Source organism: Acanthochromis polyacanthus, chromosome 2, assembly GCF_021347895.1.
Source record: "Acanthochromis polyacanthus isolate Apoly-LR-REF ecotype Palm Island chromosome 2, KAUST_Apoly_ChrSc, whole genome shotgun sequence".
Classification (NCBI taxonomy): Eukaryota; Metazoa; Chordata; class Actinopteri; family Pomacentridae; genus Acanthochromis; species Acanthochromis polyacanthus.
In genome coordinates, this window is record NC_067114.1 from 15,908,548 (window position 1) to 15,928,969 (window position 20,422).

Below are 20,422 nucleotides of genomic sequence, written 5' to 3' on the forward strand. Positions count from 1 at the left end.
GTTTTTGTATGGATGTTGCTTTGTTGTAAATGAATAAAGTTTTAAATCAATTCCTATGCTTTTGTGTCTCCTTACATCCTCTGACCTGGTGTCTATGCACATCACAACCGTTGTTTTTGATCAGCAGCTTTTCATTAGAAACATGAGCAATTTTCCTCAAAGTTATTTTTATAACCTCAATCTAATTTATTTGCTTCCTACAGTAGGTGGGTCATTCCAGAATTGGAGGACATTTGGGCTTCAAAATTTTTGAAAAACAAACCTCCTCTTTTTTAGTTGTCTGCTACATATTCATCAATAGGTAATAAACTATCAAAGGCTTGATTAGCTCAGCTTACACATCAATGGTACCATTTTTATTCCATGTTTTATTTGTTGTTTGCTAACTCTACTCTAGTCACAGTAACAGGGTTGCTCATTCATGTTAATGTTTTTCTCAGATGTAGAAGCAAGCTGTTTAGATAACTGTTACTGCTGACCAAGATGACAAACTTACTTATGTAAAAACGTGAAGAAAAAAGTTTTAAGAATTTGTCTTATCCTCATAATATGCATAACAGGGTTGCATGATGTAGAGTGAGACATTCAATCAAAGTGACGATGTTATAAAAATGTGAAAAATAGAAGAGAGGACATTTACTCTACTCATACTCTTGGAAAACTATGTGATTCGCTGTTTTCTTCATCTTCTACCAGCTACAAGGTTTATGCTAACAGGGTTGTGTGCATATTGTAGGATGCACGTTCCATGCATGATAATTATTATTTAAAATATTATGTTGCTTAATGGTCAGGGGCCAAAAGTGAGATTTCAATTTCATTTTAATTTGAGATTCAATTTGATCATCAATGAGGTGAGACAAGAGAAAATGGCATTTTAGGGGGTAATCCACACTTATTTGTCTTTTTTGTTTTTAAATTTAAACATTATTTTCTCATATTTTATTTTTTAGATTTGGTCTCAGGACAAGTAAATTGACACAACAATTGCATGTTTGAGTATTTTGTACATGTATTATTTGAAACTTGGTGCGTAGGCAGTAAAATGTCCTCTAATTCTCGAAAGCCCAGCAAATCTTACCTTTTTCTTTCTTTCAGTCTATTTATCATAGGGCTGTGTTTCATCAGCAGACTCTATTATACTGGAGATTAATTTACAAGCACAATTTCAGTCCCCATATGACCCCATTTTGGAACTGTAGATATGTTCTACATAAACACAAATCTATATTTCAACAAAATTGGTTTGATAAAGGAATCTGGTCTGTGATGCATTTACTGGACTGCTCTGGAAAAATGCTAACTTTTGAAAATTTCAGTACCAAATTTAATATAACTGACAAACGCCAATATAACCAAGTAATTAAAGCAATACCTCAGGCAGTCTTGTTAATGGCATCAGACTTGCATAAAAACAAAATTCAGGCAAGCCTCCCATCGCTCATGCTGAATGGTTACAGGCTAAATGATTCCAAACTTACCAACTTTGTTCTTAGAAATATATTCAATAGAGTAATTTTCCCAAACCCATCATCGAGAAACTCAATTCTAAATTTTTTCTCCAAAAATGATGCTCAAATTTTAAGATCTAAATTCTTCAAATTTCCTATTGCCCCCAAAATGAAAGAAAATCATTTCAAAATTATGAATAGAATTTATCCCTCAGCTGATTTTTTAAGCAAACGATTTGGTTTTGAGAATAGTAACTGCTCCTTTTGTAATGAGCACACTGAAACTACAGATCACTTATTCTATGAATATATGTATTCTAAAGCTTTTTGGGATGATGTACATCACTGGTTATCTAACTATGTACCAATCCCTGCTTTTGAATGTGAAAACATTTTGTATGGATTTGTTATTAATAACTTTTTGCTAGACATGTTAGGGAATGTCATTGCAATATTAGGGAAATTTTTCCTCCACAAATGTAGATTTCTGAAGTGTAGACCCATTTTTGGTGTGTTTCATAAAGAGACGTCTCTATTGTTCTCATCACTGAAGTATACGAAAGGGCGGACTGCTGTGAAGCTTTTTGGTATGGTTGAGAATGTCGGACTCATGGACAACCCCTAACCCATTGAACATTCATGCGGACAGACTCCTTTTATTTTGTTACCTTTTTTTAAACTCTTTTTTTCTTCCTATCTTGTACGTCTTTTTTGTTACTCTTCGTACCTCTTGTACGACTGTTGATGCTATTTTGTTTCAATAAAAAGAGAAAAAAACAAAACAAAACATAGGGCTGTGGTCTGAGGCTGCGCCGCGTCTTTACGACAGTGTCGTAAAGCGCCGATGTTGTGGTCGGAAATTTGACCAGTCGTCCTCTGAGCTGAGCTTTCAGTCGCCCTTCAACCAACACAGACAGACCTCTTCCCGGCTGGAACGGACACTGGCCTAACATTAAATCATGGCAGGCGCGCTTGCACGGAAAGGCTTTGACTACCTGAAGAGCAAAGAGTTCAGGGATTATTTGATGAGGTATGTGTTAGAAGCTGCTCCGCGTTTCTGTTAGCATGAATGCTAACGAGCGAGTTGGCAGTCGACAGCTAGTTAAGTAGCGTTAGCTCATGTTCAACAGCAATAGCCTGCATTTACTGTCCTGTTCTGTCCAACCAACGTCTCAATGACATTTTTGACCATGTCAAAGAACTGTTTCCTCCATTTTTGCTCCTTTGACATCTTTTTTGTTACTGCTTTTCAAGGACAAGTCTGTTTACTATAGTAGTGTTGAGCTACTTTGTCTGTTCAGGTGATTAGATAGACTGTAATTGTAGAGAGGACCTAAATACTATATACATATACTAATAGATAAAATACTTCCTTTATTATATGTTTTCTGTCGTTCTGGAAACATACCTCAACACCATGGCAAATCTAGAAAGTGGGTCATAACCTGTTTAATAGGCTGACCGCTACTTTGCCACCAGTATTGAATCTTCCTTCAGAGCCAATGTTAAGCAAACAAAACTACCTTTTTTACTTTTTAGTCAAGACGTTGGTTAATGTGTACACGATGCCCTGGGGATGTTTACACTGGCCACAGATTAACCACGTCTGAAATTTAGAGTAAAGGCTAAATTATGACATAGTAGTGGACGAGATCATCTCTGTTTGTCACAATTGCACAAGATTGTTATCACTGTGTTGTTTTCTGAGGAGCTTTGACGATAATGTCTTGATAGAACAATGAAAATGCAAAGAAATGCACTGTAGATGTAGGTGATGCACACAAAATGACATCCTGTATAGTCTGTCTACAAAGTATGAGAAAAAGAATTACGTTATCATGTTGTTTCTTTTGCTGCAATATACATTATGATATTTTCAAAACAATGGAATTTTCACCAGCTGTCCTGAACAGGGTTATTTGAAAAGCGGATTTTGAAGAAGAATGAATCTGCACAGTAAATAAAATAAGCAGTTTAAAAAATAGCCAATTGCAACATTTTTGACACTGGCAAATGTTGCAAAAATAGTTTATCGCTTTTGTTGGCATCCAGATCTTATTTTTTTACTCATCATTCGACTCCAGAGCTTTGGGGTTGTAATTTAATAGATACAACAAATATTTTTGCATTGCCTTGTGTAATGGCAACAATGGCAAGACACTCCTCGTAGAGTACCTGTTTTTTTGGTCAACATCATCCTTTCTGCTGCCAAAATATTTGCATACGTCTAACACTGTGTTTCTTTTTGATACCAAATCTTTATTTTCTGTGTTTCTTTCCTGCTCCTTGTATATTTTACAGTCCACATGTGATGACTGCATAATTCAATGTCTTTCAAATGAAATTTTAAAAAAAAATCAATGTATCTGAAACCCCCTAAATTGGATTAAATTGTGTTCTGTCAGACAGAGTAATGATGGAAAATCTAAACCATACAAGTCTTCTTTTTGCATCAAGCAGTTACAATACGTTTTAGCGTGGTATATTTGCCTTATTTCACATTGCACTTCCTGCCATGTTGCTGCTGAAACAGTATATTGTGGATTCCTTGCCTTAGGCTCAATCTCTGTTTAGCTTTGGCTGAAAGCTCTTTGTAGTGCCGTGTTTTGTCACTCTGCACTCACCAATTTGTGTTATTAATGTTGTGGCTGCTAGCTCACTGTACAGAAACTAAAATGCTATGTCATTCATAATACTCTAATTTCGTGATGTAAAAATAAAGCAGACTACTTCACCCACTGTAAAACTTAGTATCTTTACGTTGTTGTCCTGTCAATTGCGGACTGCTTAAAACAGATTTGTGACCTGTTTTATGAGTCTGTACTTGCTGTGTGACCCAGCTCTGTCAGCGTGACTGAAGTTTGTTTCTGTATTTTTTTTTCTCTTCTATGTGGCACTGAAATAATCCCCTCAAACATTCAACAGCACGGTGAGTCCTCATCCTTTTTGTCAGTATACCTGTTTCTGTTGGTGTCTGTTCTCATTTGTAATTGCCTGTCGTTTAATCTGAACCTTACTGTATTTGACAATTTGCACTGCACATATAGTCGTAGTCGTATAAATGTGGAGATTTGAGTATGAATGTGTCATTTTCTAATCATCACTGTCATATTTGTCTCTTGTGTATTTTGACACAATCACTTTTTATTCTGTGAATCACAGTGCACATTTTACCAGTACGTATATGTTTCCTTTCTACTGCATAAACGGCTAATGATAAATGCCAAAACTATGATTTGTCACTTTTGCAGCATTTCTGGGGTCCTGTAGCAAACTGGGGTCTTCCCATAGCTGCCATCACAGATATGAAGAAGAGCCCTGAAATCATCAGTGGGAGGATGACCTTCGGTAAGACAATACAGACACATGTACACAAATGCAAAAATGCAATGCACATACAATATGTAAAAGAATGCTTTTCTTGTCAGCATTATTGGAATCCAGGCTGTAGTTTGTGAAGTTGCTTAGACACAGGGGGGGAAAAAAAGCACAGCTGTAATTCTTGTTACTCATTTTGAATGTTCCTTATAAATGTCGCTTTTTCATGTCATGTTCTCAATGAGAGACTTTCACTTTGTAGTATGGAGTGTTAAGCATAAGATGGTTTGTAAGAAGACAATCCTATACTAAACTTATGCTCATGTGTTGTTTCCCTCCTATCAGCTCTGTGCTGTTACTCGCTGGTCTTCATGAGGTTCGCCTACAAAGTGCAGCCTCGCAACTGGCTACTGTTTGCTTGCCACATGACCAATGAGTCAGCACAACTTATCCAGGCCAGTCGTCTCATCAAACACAAGTGAGAAATAGTCTACTTTTCACTTTATCTGTTGTCATTGCAAACAAATCATGTGTCATGAAAGGCTCTGTGGGCAAGGCATGAGAGCTGTTGTTTTCTAAGCCAGTCCACATTTATGGACCATCAAACATAAGAGCTCGGTATTGTAATTGATATATACCGTTTGCTTTTTCAACACAGGTTTGTGATGACAGCCTAAACCAAAAATAGTGTCTTTCTTTTTGTTTGTTTTTTTAACCTAGTTTTAAGTTTTGCCACTATGGCTTTTGAAGCAGATTAACATTTCAGCACACCAAGAGCTATGATGAAAAGCAATGTTAGCAAAGTAAAACTCTTTCCTTTAACACTTAATAAGAGCCTTTTTGATTGATTTATTTGGATCCCCATTAGCTATGGCAGTGCCGAAGCTATTCTTCCTGGGGTCCATACAATATCTTTACAATGTGTCAATGCAGTTGCATCACTTACAATACAATCCCTATGCGTTATGATAATAAGATCTATTGAATTATGGCAAAGAAAAGACCTCTAATGCACCCTGATTATTTCTCTGTTTGTTTGTTTTTCAGAATGGAGAAGAAGTGGGGATCGTAGTGGCAGAGTGGCACCATGCTGCTTCAACGGGCACCTAAACCAGGACATCAGAACTCATGCATCTACACAACTTATCCAATTAATCTGTGAAAAAGCAGCACTTACAGCAATCGTTTAACATGATGTTGTCATGATTGATCACCCTGATGAAGTTTTAGTCACTTTACTACACAGACAGAACAAAAGACGATGGTTTCCTCCTAGAATTAAGGTCAACTTCTTATTTTGAGATTTTTGCATTATTGATCACGACACACAATGATGGACTCAGCTGAGCAGACTGGCAGATGTCTTGCACACAGCATCCAATGGCTTTTGCACACTTTCAGACTTGGCTAAAGCAATCATTATTTGTTAATCATCTCATTTCAGGTCATCGGTGTCCATGTATTTCTTGCAACGTAACTTGCTTAGGAATTTAAGTAATTTTGTCCAGAACTATGGTTGAGGTCAGGTTGTGCAAATATGTCCACACTGTAGCCAATTATCAGTGACTAAGTAAGCATGTAGGCTAGACTAACCTGTCTACCGTACCCTGGAGCAAGATGTACTGTAAAATGTGTTTGAGTGTGCTTTAGGATCCTGTTTGGCAGAGTTTTAAACAGCGTCATAAATGAAATTCAAATAAATGTTTGAATTACAGAAAATACATATTGACATCTTAAGTGGTGAAACTGCTTGTGTTATAATTTACTATAATGGCACTTCAAGCTGGGACTGTTGAGGTTATTGTGTTTTAATAACTGAGCAAGACAAACTGCTTCTGTCACTGCTGATCAAACATGTACTGTGTGCTGTTGTAAAATATCATTCACATTAATTTATTGTCATTGTGTAATCCAACTTATTTTCCCTCCTTAACATTTCGATTCTTTGGGTTTGTTAAAATGAACTGGCTTTAATACACTTGATTTCTTTGCCGAGATTTTTTTTATTGTTTTCTATTATGAAACTCAGCTTCACACCAGCAATTTTCACATGATCCTTGTTTGCCTTAAAGTCAAATTTCACAGTCATTACTCGGGATCAGGTGACAGGTGCACTGTTGGGTATTTTACTGTAACAATGTCACAAAGGACACTCCTCTGTATTTACACTCAACATTAAGCTCTCAACCTAATGGGATTGTAAAATGAACACTGGACACACCTCAGTGAAATTAGAAGGCACAAATTAACTTACCTGCAAATAAATTTTTTCTCACAATTATTTAGGCCTTGTGTGAAAACGGTTGCTGAGAGATAATTGCATTTAACATGTTTTTTTTTTCACTGTCATTTGCTGCATAGCTTACATTAAGAAGTCACAACTCAATGTTGCCTTTAGAGCCTTTTGTTAAATAATTCACATTTTGCTTCACTGGGAGTATGCAAAGTTTAGTACAAATAGACATGCATAGCGGTTATTAAAGTGAATGAGTCTTTCAGGATTTTAAATAAGATTGGTTGAACTTTACTGATTCCTCACAAGGAAAATTCACATATAGCGGAAGCTAGAAAGAAATTAAGATGACTTAACGGTGAGACAAGAAAAAAGTAGAATAAAGATATTAATAAACTATGTGCACTTTTTACACGTAGATATGATGGATAATCATACCTGCTATACCATACTCGTTATGAGATAGAAAGTCATAATTACAACTTGCTAACTCATAATTATGACTTGCTATCTCATAATTATGACTTAATATCTCATAACTATGACTTAGTATCTCATAATTTTGACTTAGTTTCTCATAATTATGACTTAGTATCTCAATTATGGCTTACTATCTCATAATTATGACTTTCTCAGCAAAATAAATGCATCGACTGTGAGAAAAAGATGTAACATAAAATGATTCTCCGAAACTCATGGAAATCAAGTATTTTGTACTACTCTAAGAAATATCTCCAAATTTGACACGGGTTTTGTTGTTTGAAGGAGCTGACTGTAAAAACAGATAGAAACTGACAATGACAGAGACAATATAAATACCAGCAGATGGCAGTGAAGCAACGACAGGACTCAGCTGCAGCGAAACACCACAGAAGAAGAAGACAAACATGGCGTCCGTCAATAGTGATGAGTGGAGAGCTGTCTGCGACAAATTCACCAACGCCCAAAACCTGACAGAAGTAGAATCACGGAATGACCCAGAAAATGACCCGTTCCGCTCCAAATACAAGGCCAGGGAACTTCTCAGAGAGATATACTGCTCGCTCAAGAGTTTTGAAGCTGGCGAAGGCGAGGAGGAGAGCGGCGGAGAGAGCGGCGAGCAGCGGCCGACAGAGCAGCCGGTGGACGGGCAGAGGGAGGACGGTCAGGGCATCAGCGGGGACTCGCCAGCCGGGATGCGGGCCGCTAAACTCGGGGCTGTGGAGTATTACCTGGGCGTCAACCACGTCGACACGGAGGAGCTGTCAGCCGGACAGGAGCATCTGATGAATTGCATGAAGCTGCTGGACAGATGCCGAGTGTCGTCCGAGAATGTGTCGCTGTTTATTCATGTCAGGGTAACGCTGACAGTAACTTTCACATTAATATGCGGAAGTTGTTGTTGTTTACAAGCAGGAAATCACAGCAAGAATTTTAAAAATCGTCTGGTTGAATAGCTGCCGTGAATAAATTGTGTCTTGTTACACAGATGTTTGCAAAAAAAAGCAAAAACATCTCTATCAGATTGACTGTGATTCCTTGTAAACATGTAGAGCTACAGCTCATTCTTCCACAGACCATGTTACTGTAGTAGATCAGATGATGCTGATCACTTGATGCTCATGTGTTCTGTCTTTGTGTTATCAGAACCAGCTGGGCATCCTCTGGGCAGGCCGGGATGAGACAGAGATGGCTCAGGGCTTCCTGGAAACTGCAGAATCCAACTACCAACGTTACATGAAGGAGGTGAGTGTCTATTTCTACCAATAAAAGTCGTGCATTGCATTTTTTTTTACATCCAGTTGAAAAGGTAAATACAAGGTGACAAAAGAGCATTTTTTTTGCAAGTGCTGACTGTGAATATGTTTTATGTGCTGTAAGTGTATACAAATTGACTGAGAAATCCCCAAAGTTTACAGAAAACTAATATTGGCTTCACAGACTTGCCTCCTGCCGCAGTAAAGATTAAATGGCCAGATCTTCTTTATTAGCAGCCATTGTTTTTGGGTTTTATGTTTGTTTTTTTCAGGATGGTAGTCCTCCCATTGATATGACAGAGTACTTCACGAGTGAAGAGAACCTGCTGACACACCAGGAGAGGACCAAAAGGTAACTTGTAAACTCCAAATACATGTATTTATATTAATTTTTTTCTGTTTTGCCTTGCATTTACTTTGTCCCTTTCCGTTACTTCTCTCGTTTCATCTTCACGTTCATACATACCAGGTTTGAGTTGGCCTACACTCATACCATGTACTACCTTGCTCAAGTTTATCAAAACCTTGGTGAGTATGAGGTGTCGATCCTTCAGTTTCTGATCAGTTTTTTGAAGTCTTCTTTTGAATTGTATCGTAATCTGCAACAATAATGAAGCTGATGTATTGCTATATTTGATGACAGGATATTAACTACAGCCTTTTGTCTCTTAGGGGAAACTGAGCGTGCTGCCACCTATTGCCACAGTACCCTGCAGAGGCAGCTCCGGTTAAATCAGTTCAATCCAATGGAGTGGGCTCTAAACGCTGCTACACTGTCACAATATTACATCACTAAGGTGGGACATAGATTAATTCAGAACCGCAAATCTAAAAGCACCTTATCTGAATTTATTTTTTATCTGTCTAAAGAAAATAAATCTGCTTTACCTTGCTTTTAACAAGGTTTCCACCAGACCTTAAATGTTTGCTCGTAGTTCACTTTTACTGAGATTTAACATAGAGTCGGATCATTTTGATTATGTGCATGAATGCAGGTTGTGCTAATCAAACATAATTAATAGAATCTGTTATGGGTGTTCACTATCACACTCACAATAGTTTGTTTTCAGTATAAGTCATTATAAATGTGTGTATGCTTGTGTGATTTTCATTTTTATTTTGTACTAGGGCCGATATATGGAAGGCAGACATTGCCTCTCAGCAGCTACTGTCATATCAGGTTTGGCAGGGGAGGTTCCCTCTGAGGCTGCTGCTCAGGAGAGTAAGTATTAATCTAATCATTGAATTAAAATGCATATCAACACAATTACACTGGCAGACTTATTTCCTTTGTATTGTGCTCACTTCCTTAAATACAGTACACCAAACACGAGAGAGCACAATTTTGTAGCAAAGCTGTCAAAGGAAACTGTGCTTTCCTAACCTTGTCTTTTTGGCTTTGTCTCCTTTTGCCCCTCTCACTTCATCCAGACATGTTTGTCATTCTTTCAGTCTCTCTCGGCGCATCTTAACATCTCTTTTTCCTTCTATTTGACCCAGGTGAGACGGAGAGTGAGCGCAGGGAACATCTCAGACAGAAGAGAGCTGAGATTGCGAGATGTTGGATCAAATACTGTCTCAACCTCCTGCAGGACTCCAAGAAGCTTCTAGAGGTACGTGTATGTCAAGTATGTAGTCGTGGCTCCTAATAAAATCTTTAGGCTTTTCAGATGTGGTGACACCAAGCACAAACATTTTATCACTAGAAAACCCAATTAAAATGAAGTTTGCATCAAAGATAATCCTTCGGTAATGCCTTTTTTTTTAATGACTATCGCATCCAACTGTTTTTCTTTTGACCAAATCTAGACAATCTGTGCACATATGGTCATGTAGAGTATCTGTTTGTTCATGTGTCCACATGCTTTTGTGAATCCTGGATCAACATACTTTTATTGGTGTGTTTTAAAATGTGCTTGTGTGTGTGTTTTCAGGACAACATCGGGGAGCTGGATACTGATCGCCAAGATGAGTTGAAGAGAGCAAGAAGGCGTGAGGAGGAAGAGGAAGAGAAGGGCAGGAAGAGTGCTCTGCTCTTTGGCTCTGAAGACACTTTTGACTCCATTGCTAGCCTGGAAGAGAAGGTCTGGCTGTGTGTGTGATGCTGGTTTTGCTGCTGCTAACATTGTTGTGGTTATAACTATTATTGTTAAGGACCATGTGTACTGCTATTTGTTAATGTTGATATCAGTATCTGCTTAAATGCTTTCCTTAATTGACGAGATGTGCTAATAGTAGCTGTTTTTAGTGCATATGTTTTCATATGAGTGTTGTAATATTATCAGCCCGTGTATGACAAACATAATTACTCGGTGCTATAAATAAAGGATTGAGATTACCCTGTCATTAGAGGGCGCCATTCTGCAGATGAATGCTCTGCCTCTTGTGATAGATGAACCTAAACACAGTTTGTTTTCTGTTTTTCAGGTGCTGTGTTTATTCCCTTTGGACTTCACTGAGGCCAGATCTGTATTTCTCGTAGGACAGAATTATGTCACACAGGTATGAACAAATCACAAACACACGCTAAAACTGGCTTGGATGGACTCATAAAAGTGTTCTGTATGTATAAACAGACATACAGTTTATAAATCACTTGTGAGTTATGGAAGTTGCTTCACCAGCAGATAACATCACAGATGAACATTAGCCTGAATTCAATATGAAATTTCTGGTATATAAATGTAAGCCATTTTTGTAGCTATTACAAATGTACTGTTTGGGTTCATCTCCCAGCGAAGTATTTAGACTGGAAAGCCCTCAAAGGTACTTTTTGTGGTCTTTGGCTGTGAAAATATAAAAAGACTTGATTGATGTATCGAGGTATTTATAGCAGAAGCAAGCAACTTCACAATTAGCAAAGGATTGTTGTCTTAAATATTCACCGCAGGAAGAAAATGTGCATCATAATGCCATGAATATGATGTTCTTTCTGTTCTTGTACTGACTGGGCCACACTGATAAATCATTTTATTTTGACAGTGCTACAAAAAAAGGTTAATCTTTGAAGACTGAGATAAAACATTTCACAGTCAAAGGCAGCAGGGCCAGATGCCTATTGGTTTACTCCACACAAATACAACTTTAAAAAGTACCACTAAGTTGGATCATGCTATTTCTTACACAATTGCGCAAATTCTGAACATAAAACAGATGTTTTTCAGTTCATGGCGGATTATCCTCTCTGAAACATTTTCCCGAGCCCTGAACACACAGTGCCCTGTTTGAGCTGCTGAACAAAGTCAGCTGTCTCATTTAAAGTAGAGCAGTGTTAAAAAGTCCTTTTACTGTTTTGCATCTGTCTGTAGTTTATCTCTACTTGTAACTGTTTCTTCACTCTGTCATTCTCCCTAAGGCCAAGGAGTACTTTCAGATGGATGGATATGTGACAGACCACATAGAGATTTTGCAGGATCACAGCTCTCTGTTCCGTGCCCTGGCTTTCTTCGAAGAGGATCTGGAACGACGCTGCAAAATGCACAAACGAAGAGTTGACATGCTGGAACCAATCTGCAATGGTACTGAGCTCTCGAGTTTCAAAGTTATGATTGTTTCCTCCTTTGAGACTTTCATTTGTTTCCTTTTCAGTAGAAAAAAATGAATAAAATGACCTGAAAAATTATTGAAATGTATTTTCTCTCACTCTTGATTTCTCTATAGACCTGAATTCCCAGTACTACCTATTGATCCGCAGACAGTTAATGTTTGAGTTGGCTGAGACCTACAGTGAAATGATGGACTTAAAACTGACGCTGGCCAACAGACAGGCCGACACACAGTCTCTAGACAACCACACCATTAAGAAATTCAACAGTCTCTGCTCTGCCTCTGCCAAGTACGTGTACATTTACATTTAAGTGCCTCTGTATGTCTCTCCGTATCGATTTTGCTCAGTTTTAAAGTGATTTGGTATCCTCGCCAGGTACTTCCAGATGTTTCTGGACTCTCTGTGTTCTCCAGAAGGGAAGTTTCCAGAGATCCTGGAGGAGGAGGTGCTCCGACCTGCTCTGGTTGCCCGCTTCAGAGTGGCCCGACTACACAGCCGACTGATCAGCTCTGTGCCTCCAGTTCAGCTGGAAAACCTCAACAGATCTCTGGAAAACTACAAGTATGAAGATACATAGCACTACATCCAACAATATTCAAAACATTGTTCTGACCGGGAGCTCTCTGTCAGAGGATGACGTTGATAGGTCGACTTTAACGTATGAACATATAGAATAGAATAGATCTTTATTGTCACTGTTACAGAAAGCAATGAAAATTGATTTGGTACTCTCCCAATGGCAGCATTGAAAATAGATGATATAATACACCCTAAAATATGTACACTATCAGAGCAAACCCTAAAAATATATACAACATAAGAGCAGATGTGCAGATCGGGAACAGTTGGCGGTTAGAGACCCGCTCTCTAACATGACCAGAATGAAACTGTAATTTCCGGACTATTGAGCGCACCTGAATACAAGCCGCACCCACTAAATTTAAAAAGAAAAAAAATTTGTACATATATAGGCGGCACTTGTCTTTAAGCCACAGGTGTCCACGTTGTAACATGAGATATTTACACAGGAAGGTTTTTTTTAACTTTTAATTAAAGAAATGCTTTTTTCCGAACAGTCCCTGTAACACGGCAGTAAAACACATTGAGTCGGTTCACGCTGCCGACTCCGTCTCACCATCGATTCATTGATGCCAAGCTTATGTGCAGCAGCTCTATTTTCTTCTTCGACACGCAGATCGATTGCCTTTAACTTAAAAGCTGCATTATATGCATTTCCTTGTGTGTTTTCCATGATGCGGGTGTGTGCATGAAGCGCAAAATGACTGATCTGAAGAATTTAGTGTGAGTGTGTTTGATTTCATTCGAACGGTTTCGTTCTTCCACTGTGACCTGTTCGGTAATTTCATTGGTCTGATGTGACGAGGCTAAAGGTATTGGCGGCATGAAGCTCGCCTGTAAAAATCTATACATTAGCCGGATCCTTGTATAAGCCGCAGGGTTCAAAGCTTGTGGAAAAAGTAGCGGCTTATAGTCCGGAAAGTACGGTAATAGGTCACATGGACAAAAAAAGATAGAGTTGTGACTGAACTCTGCATCCTGAAAGCTGCCATAATGTTTTGTCTTTCCACCTGTTGTGTAGATACGTGGTGCAGTATTGCGAGGCCCATCCTGAGGCAGCAGCTGCAGCAGAGACGGAGCTGGAGTTGAGTAAAGAGATGGTCGGCCTCCTTCCTCTCAAAATCAACCGCCTAAAAGCGAGGATGGCCGCAAACAACTGAAGGACATCGCTGTTCACTGACTGACCCACTTCCTGACTAATTGTGCTAAACCCATCCTAATATACCAGTCAATCTGAATTTACCACACTATAGTTAAATGGACGCTCCCAACAATTCAAGAAGCTAAATGACAGAATGAGTGGCTTCTGTTCTTACTGTGTTTATACTAGTGATGACCTCCTTTTTGTGGGCATGCTGCTTTCACAAAACTGTGAATACGTTACTGGCTGTACATGCTTGCTATCCTCTGTGTAGTGAACTTTGTGGTCTATCTTTAACAGAAAATTGCTCAGAAAATGCACTCTGTCTAGCATCAGTATAGATCATCAGAATAAAAATATCATTCTCTTACAGTAGTTTATTGTTAGAATATAAAGCTGTGTTTTCAGCTTCAACATCTATGCTTTCTTCTTAACCAGTCTATTGTAAAACCCCTCTCTGAACAGCTGCAGTCTTTGCAGGTTTGTCACTAACAGCTGCTTTCAGTCAGTGTCCTTACGGTGGATATGTGCACCAGATTTTTCTTACATTTTGTAAACATTTAACTTTTGTGTTTTGCTTAGTTTTTGATAGTATTTCACTGTTCAAGGGTCCTCTGTGACCGTAGTCTGATTCATGTCTGTTTTCTATTGTTAATCATATTGGTTTTCATTTAATGTGGCTTTATTTTCTTTAAAGCACACTAAAAGTATTTCCCTTTAGCTACTTTGTGGTTAATAAAAGTTAAGACATACTGTAACCAAAGTTAGTGTGTCCATGGTAATGACAGTAAGACAGCCGGAGGTAAAGATAGCAGCAGTGATTCAGTTTGTGCTCCTAATGGGTTGCTGTTGAGGGTCAGAAATAAACAAAAACATACTGCTGTTGGTTTAGTAGACTTCACAACCTGCATGGTGCGAGTTCCATTAAGTTTAACCTATATTGCAGCCTGTTTTATGTACAGTAGAAACTTATAATGTTTAGACAACCGAGTGTCCCACACTTATGTCACAACACTAATATATGCTTCTTTTTTCAAGAGTCTAAGTGTGAGGTGGGGCCTCATAAGTATCCATATAGTAGAAGGCTGTCTTAATGACAGTGGTTTTTTGAGCAAAAGGCTAAAATAATCTCAGCACTGGGTGCAGATGAGTTTAAGAATTTTTCCAGACTATTAAATTGCTTAATGCAGAGATGCGTGTAAAACTGTCTATTAAAATTATAACATGCCTTAAACTGCCTCTATGTGATGACATCCTATAAAAGTAACGATATATGTCAACTTTTATGTGAAATGCATCTTTATATTGTGCTTCGCCCACAGCTACCTCTTCTCCTGCTTGTTTTCCACATTATCAGCAGTCAAGACAACTTTAATTATGTACTCCTACATCACAAATTTGCCTCCAGGCTTTACAGTCTGTGCAGCACATTGGTTCAGTTTTACCTACATTTATCCCATTGTGAATTAAAACTGTGTACGTGTATTACAGCTGGCAGAAATAAACGGGCATTGCACAACAAATGGGAGTTACTTGAGGATAACAGTACTTAGATTCTTTCGCATTTTTTCAAAAGGGGAAGCAATTCCACCGTCGGTCAGATGTGTGGGCTGACATATGACCAATTTCCCACTAACCATGAGGTCATGCAACTTCTCTTAAGGCGTTGGTGACTTTGTGGTGTATCTGCAACACCACAGGACAGTGTGTCTGGTGTACACAGCCAGTGTCACCACCCTGTCACACCAGACCAGTCTAGTAAAATCATGGGATTGAGGTTTACAGCCTGAAAGCAATAATAATAATATTAGAAGGAGAGGACAAACTGAAGAGTAAAAATGTTCAAATATGAATCCCAAACTGGGTTATACTGAGTTGTGACACTTTGGTATGTTGATTTTAAGCGTTCCAGAGAAGAGACATAATAAATCCAAATTTATTTTGTCAAACAACAAATTCCAACACACCTCCTTCCTCTGCCACCCACCTCCAAACAGACACAAGCATGCAAGTCAAATACTGATCATGGCACAAACTGCTGCTTGCTGTAAAACACAATCAGTTTTTTCATCGTGCGATGGAAACATTTTCATTGCATCATAACCTGCAATTCCTGCTTAAGTTTACGCTCCTATTAACCTTGCTGATGTTTGTCAAAACATGCACCAACAAACCTGCCCAACACTTGAGAGTAATGTGCTGTGAATAAAGAAGGCAGCTTACCGGAAAATCCTCACTTACACTAAATATACAATTCTAAGATGTCAGGAAGATTTTTTTTCAATCAAGAGGAAAGAATAACTGCAATGATGTAAAATGCAAGTTACACAGGGGTAAAATGACTGTATATAAAAGAGAGTAAAATGTTTAGTTTCATTGGATGACTATAAAGTTTTAGTTAAGGAGCGTTTTAGAGATGTCTGTAATTATTTTTGAGGTAGTTTGGGGCTGGCTGAGTTTATTGTGTCTTATATGGACACTTATTTCTTCTGTGTACTCAAGTTTTGTTTTTGTTTTGTTTTTTTTAGAATGAAGATCCTAATCTCAATGAGACTGGCTTGTTAAGATAGGGTATTTTACGTTTCCTAACAATGGAAACAAAACAGGAACATTTAAGATTACTGAAATCAAGATTTGGCTAGGGCTGCTTCGTAGGGATTTTTCTCGTCCTATCTAACTGTTACATACCAAATACACATCCATAGACTGTTAAAATATTGTTACATCCTGAGTAATGCCCAAAGGAACAGTCAACACTGTTGTATACTACATAGTGTACATGCACGTGGCTGTGTTTGACACAACAGTGATAATTTCTGTTCTTAACACAAAAATCTACATCCTGTAGTTTTTTCTTTCTAGATAAAAACTGATTCCATTAGATTTTTTTTATTATTAGTCACTGCTCAAGTTCCTCCTCGTGACAGTTACTGTGGAGCCTGTGTTTCTGCCCCTTATCAGACTAGTGAATGGTTTTAGTGTGTTTTTATATATGTTTACCACTGTGTGCACACTTACTGCGTCTCTCTATCGGAGAGGGTAAAAATAGTGCTGTCTGTTCAGCCATAAACTCTGGTTACTCAGACAATAGACTCGAATCCCACATAATGTGACAGGGGTGGGAAATGGAAACCAAGCTGACTATAAAGCTGACTTTTTATAGATAAAGATACCGACTGCTGCAGAGGAGAACATACAGCATCAAACACAACATATTTGATATAAGTGATTGTACAGTGTTTGAAACAGCTTGATTATCGAGTGTTTTAAAGAAGACAAGTGCTGATTGGAAAAAGGCCAAATGGGAAATTTAAGTGGGTTTATGTGCCTCATAAATATGTCACAGTGTGTTTGTGTGTGTATGTGTGTGTGTGTGTGTGTGTGTGTGTGTGTGTGTGTGTGTGTGTGTGTGTGTGTGATTGTAACCCGAGGCGAGGTTGGGCAGGCTAGTGTGTCATTTCCTGAAGGAAAATGATAGCAAGTGATATTACCACTTCCTGCAGCATCGTACCGATGTGTCAGCTGAATCAAACAGTTCTCTGTCTCATCTGACACAGAAAAGAAGAAGACATGAAAGAGACGCAAAAAAGAAGAGTAAGAAAAACACAAAACCAGTCAAAGGGAGGAATGCGGGGTTCAGCCCACAGAGCCACCTCTGTCTGTATTGTACAAGGACTTGACAAATATTTAAAGGAGAGTGCTGACATTAACATGTACACACACAGGTCACAAGGTCAGACTGTTCTAGAGAAAGAACTTTATAAAACACAGTTTCTTATACATGCTGTTGGATTGTACACATGTCTACATGTAATTTCCCACACAACCCACATGAGGAAATGAATTGAGTGTCTTTTGCCTTGTTAACATGTCCACATGGTACTTTTATATTCATATGACAGTGAAGACAACAAGCAGATACATTTTGCATTCTGGCAGATTAAATTTTTAATGGAGCAGTGGGTGTCCAAAGTGGGACCTGAGGGCCATCTGGAGTCTTTGATTGATGAACCAAAATTAGGAACTGCTCCTTTGTCTCTCCATGTCAGCAGAAAGTGATTACGGTAAGTAAGCATGACTCATTTACGATCATCAGGGTTCTCACTGCTGAGCTCGGTAGCCTCAATCATCATCCTCCACACCTTTACAGCAGAATGTAAAAACCCAGAGTAACTTTGTAAAATAAAAATTAAACATGCTAGAAGGCACATTGTGAGTGAAATACGCAGTCAATCCCATGGCTGGGCTTTTCCAATTTAAACCTGTAACCTATCAATGACGGTCTCAGTATCACACCACAGATCTTTTGCAGTTTCATACGTAATAAACCCACATTAAGGAAGTAATCCTGTCAACGTGTACAGAGTGGAACTTCCCGTTGCAATATTCTTCTTCCGAATCAGTTTCTGGTTTGAAAATGTATGGCAATATTACTTCAATATTAAAACTTGCCATTGTGTAGTGTAGAGTATTTCTAGGTTGTAGCTGTAGGTGAGCTGGTGTGCTAGAAACTGCAATGATTGGGGATTAATGTGAGGAGAAGCAGAAGAGGACACCAAAGATCTGCACATTCTAGAGGAAGCAGAGTTTTACAGTTACATTAATGCCATTTTAAGGTAAGAAGGTATTATTTTACTTCGAAAGCCATAACACTGATACACAGATCTGAGTTTTTAGAGGTTTAATAAATGACCAGAAGGAGAGACAATAGAGAAATATACCAAACTTCAGAATTTCTTCTTGATGAGCACCTGGTTTTGACTGACTTTAGCGTTTCCCACTAAAAAGTAGAACAAACTAAATGCCAGTTTGGCTTTATGGCGTGTACATCATCAAAGCCCTGTTTGATGTGTGAGGTGAGATGATATGACGTGCTGAGGAAACCACAAAAAAAAAAACTACAAAGATGTTATCAGCCTGTCATCATTATCATTTACATCCACAAAAAGCCTCTAATAACTGAAGACACCATCAAAGTTACATAGATTTCAACAGCTCATAGACTCAACCCTGAAAATCATCAGCAGATACTTGAATCCAAATACATGCTGCACAGGCCTTAGTTTTACATCCAGTTTACTTTTAACTGTTAAATATGTGAAGAGAAAATGCAGTAAACATTAATACAACATAATAAATTGTAAAATTCTTCACTTCTGTCTTTAAAAAAATGATGTTTGTGTATTTTATTCATTACAAAGGTGATTTTTAACTGTCAAGCTATTGTTCCATACTTTGAAGTGTGAAAATAACCTGAACGTTAAAAATTCTCATCTCATTTTGTTGTCTACCACTTTTCATTGTGATCATAAAACCAAACTCTTCTCAGGTCTCCGGTGACTTCTACAAAAACAACCATACTCTGATAAATGTGTCAATCACTGTCTGTGTTTTAATGAATTCCTCTTCTTTACAAAACACCTGCATTTGAAATATTGTTAAACTGCCTATAGCTGATCACTAAAAACATCTCAAAGAATGATCTTTGAATGTTCTGATCCAAAAAGTCCTTTCCTGGTGTCGAAACACAACCTCTTGTTCTATCTTGAGTCGTAATCTATGTATATCTCCATCATCAACACTTCCTGAAAATCACACACATTTTGCATCACATGCTTGCAACATGAGCAACAACTGCGTATTTATGTCTTCGCTACAGCACAGTAGCGCACTGAGTAACTTCTGAGTCATCGTCAATGGACTTAGTCTGATGAATATTCTTCAAGTCCCCGAGGCGACACAACATTCCCGGTGTCAGGTCTTGAAATGCCTCAACTTGTGTTTACCAGCACAAAGTTATATCACAGAAGCAAACACATATGGACACACACAGGCACCTTCCAGTCTTTGCAACAGAAGCTGAAGTGTAAAAAGTACATTTTAGTTTTTCCGTTATTGTTATTTTGATTATGCATGTAATATTTGAATACTTAATTCCAAACATAAGCAGCACTTTAATATTTTAACTCCTTCAAATCCTGTTTGGACTTGTTAATCTTCAAAATACACCTTTTAGAAGCATCAAATCTCTCTAACATGCAGTGGAGCAAACTATAAAGTGACCAAAAAAATGCTTCTAAGTTCCCCAAATAAAATTTTAGTTTCTGAAACCTTCAAGGGCAGAACATGAGTAAATGTACTTGATAGCATTCGACCAAATGACAAGCATCTGCAGGAAATGTGAGTCACAAATATAACGAAAACAAGGCACAGGAACTCGAAAGAATGCTAACATATAAAGAGGGAACAGATCAGTGGGTCTTAGGTATCTGAGGAGATGAGGCTGAGGATTGTTGATGAGGTGTTGGTGGAGCTTAAAGGTCATCAAACCTGTAGTGACCTATGGCCTGCTTAGAGTTGAATGAATGAATGAATGAATGAAAAGTTTATTTCGAACATTGATTAAAACAAAAGAGA

General features: G+C 38.2%; 2 protein-coding genes across 2 annotated transcripts; both read left to right on the top strand.

The window, feature by feature from the left end:
• The first annotated feature begins 2,282 nt into the window (after positions 1-2,282).
• mpc1 (mitochondrial pyruvate carrier 1) lies at positions 2,283-6,766 on the top strand. The gene is made up of 4 exons (XM_051945017.1): positions 2,283-2,485; positions 4,703-4,799; positions 5,115-5,247; positions 5,817-6,766. The coding sequence occupies exons 1-4, from the start codon at positions 2,411-2,413 to the stop codon at positions 5,839-5,841; spliced, it is 330 nt and encodes a 109-aa protein (XP_051800977.1). The 5' UTR covers positions 2,283-2,410; the 3' UTR covers positions 5,842-6,766.
• A 1,093-nt stretch (positions 6,767-7,859) lies between these two features.
• Positions 7,860-15,239, top strand: kifbp (kinesin family binding protein). Its single transcript, XM_022213292.2, has 13 exons — positions 7,860-8,339; positions 8,629-8,727; positions 9,011-9,090; positions 9,208-9,266; positions 9,411-9,535; positions 9,867-9,960; positions 10,239-10,351; positions 10,673-10,822; positions 11,166-11,240; positions 12,094-12,256; positions 12,399-12,573; positions 12,661-12,846; positions 13,886-15,239. The coding sequence occupies exons 1-13, from the start codon at positions 7,890-7,892 to the stop codon at positions 14,022-14,024; spliced, it is 1,908 nt and encodes a 635-aa protein (XP_022068984.2). The 5' UTR covers positions 7,860-7,889; the 3' UTR covers positions 14,025-15,239.
• Positions 15,240-20,422: the final 5,183 nt, after the last annotated feature.

Coding starts and splice junctions, on each gene's coding strand:
- mpc1 (XM_051945017.1), top strand. CDS start 2,411: ATGGCAGGCGCGCTTGCACGGAAAGGCTTTGACTACCTGAAGAGCAAA. Junction 2,486..4,702: donor GGGATTATTTGATGAGGTAT/GTGTTAGAAGCT, acceptor TCACTTTTGCAG/CATTTCTGGGGTCCTGTAGC. Junction 4,800..5,114: donor CAGTGGGAGGATGACCTTCG/GTAAGACAATAC, acceptor CCCTCCTATCAG/CTCTGTGCTGTTACTCGCTG.
- kifbp (XM_022213292.2), top strand. CDS start 7,890: ATGGCGTCCGTCAATAGTGATGAGTGGAGAGCTGTCTGCGACAAATTC. Junction 12,257..12,398: donor GCTGGAACCAATCTGCAATG/GTACTGAGCTCT, acceptor ATTTCTCTATAG/ACCTGAATTCCCAGTACTAC. Junction 12,847..13,885: donor AGATCTCTGGAAAACTACAA/GTATGAAGATAC, acceptor CCTGTTGTGTAG/ATACGTGGTGCAGTATTGCG.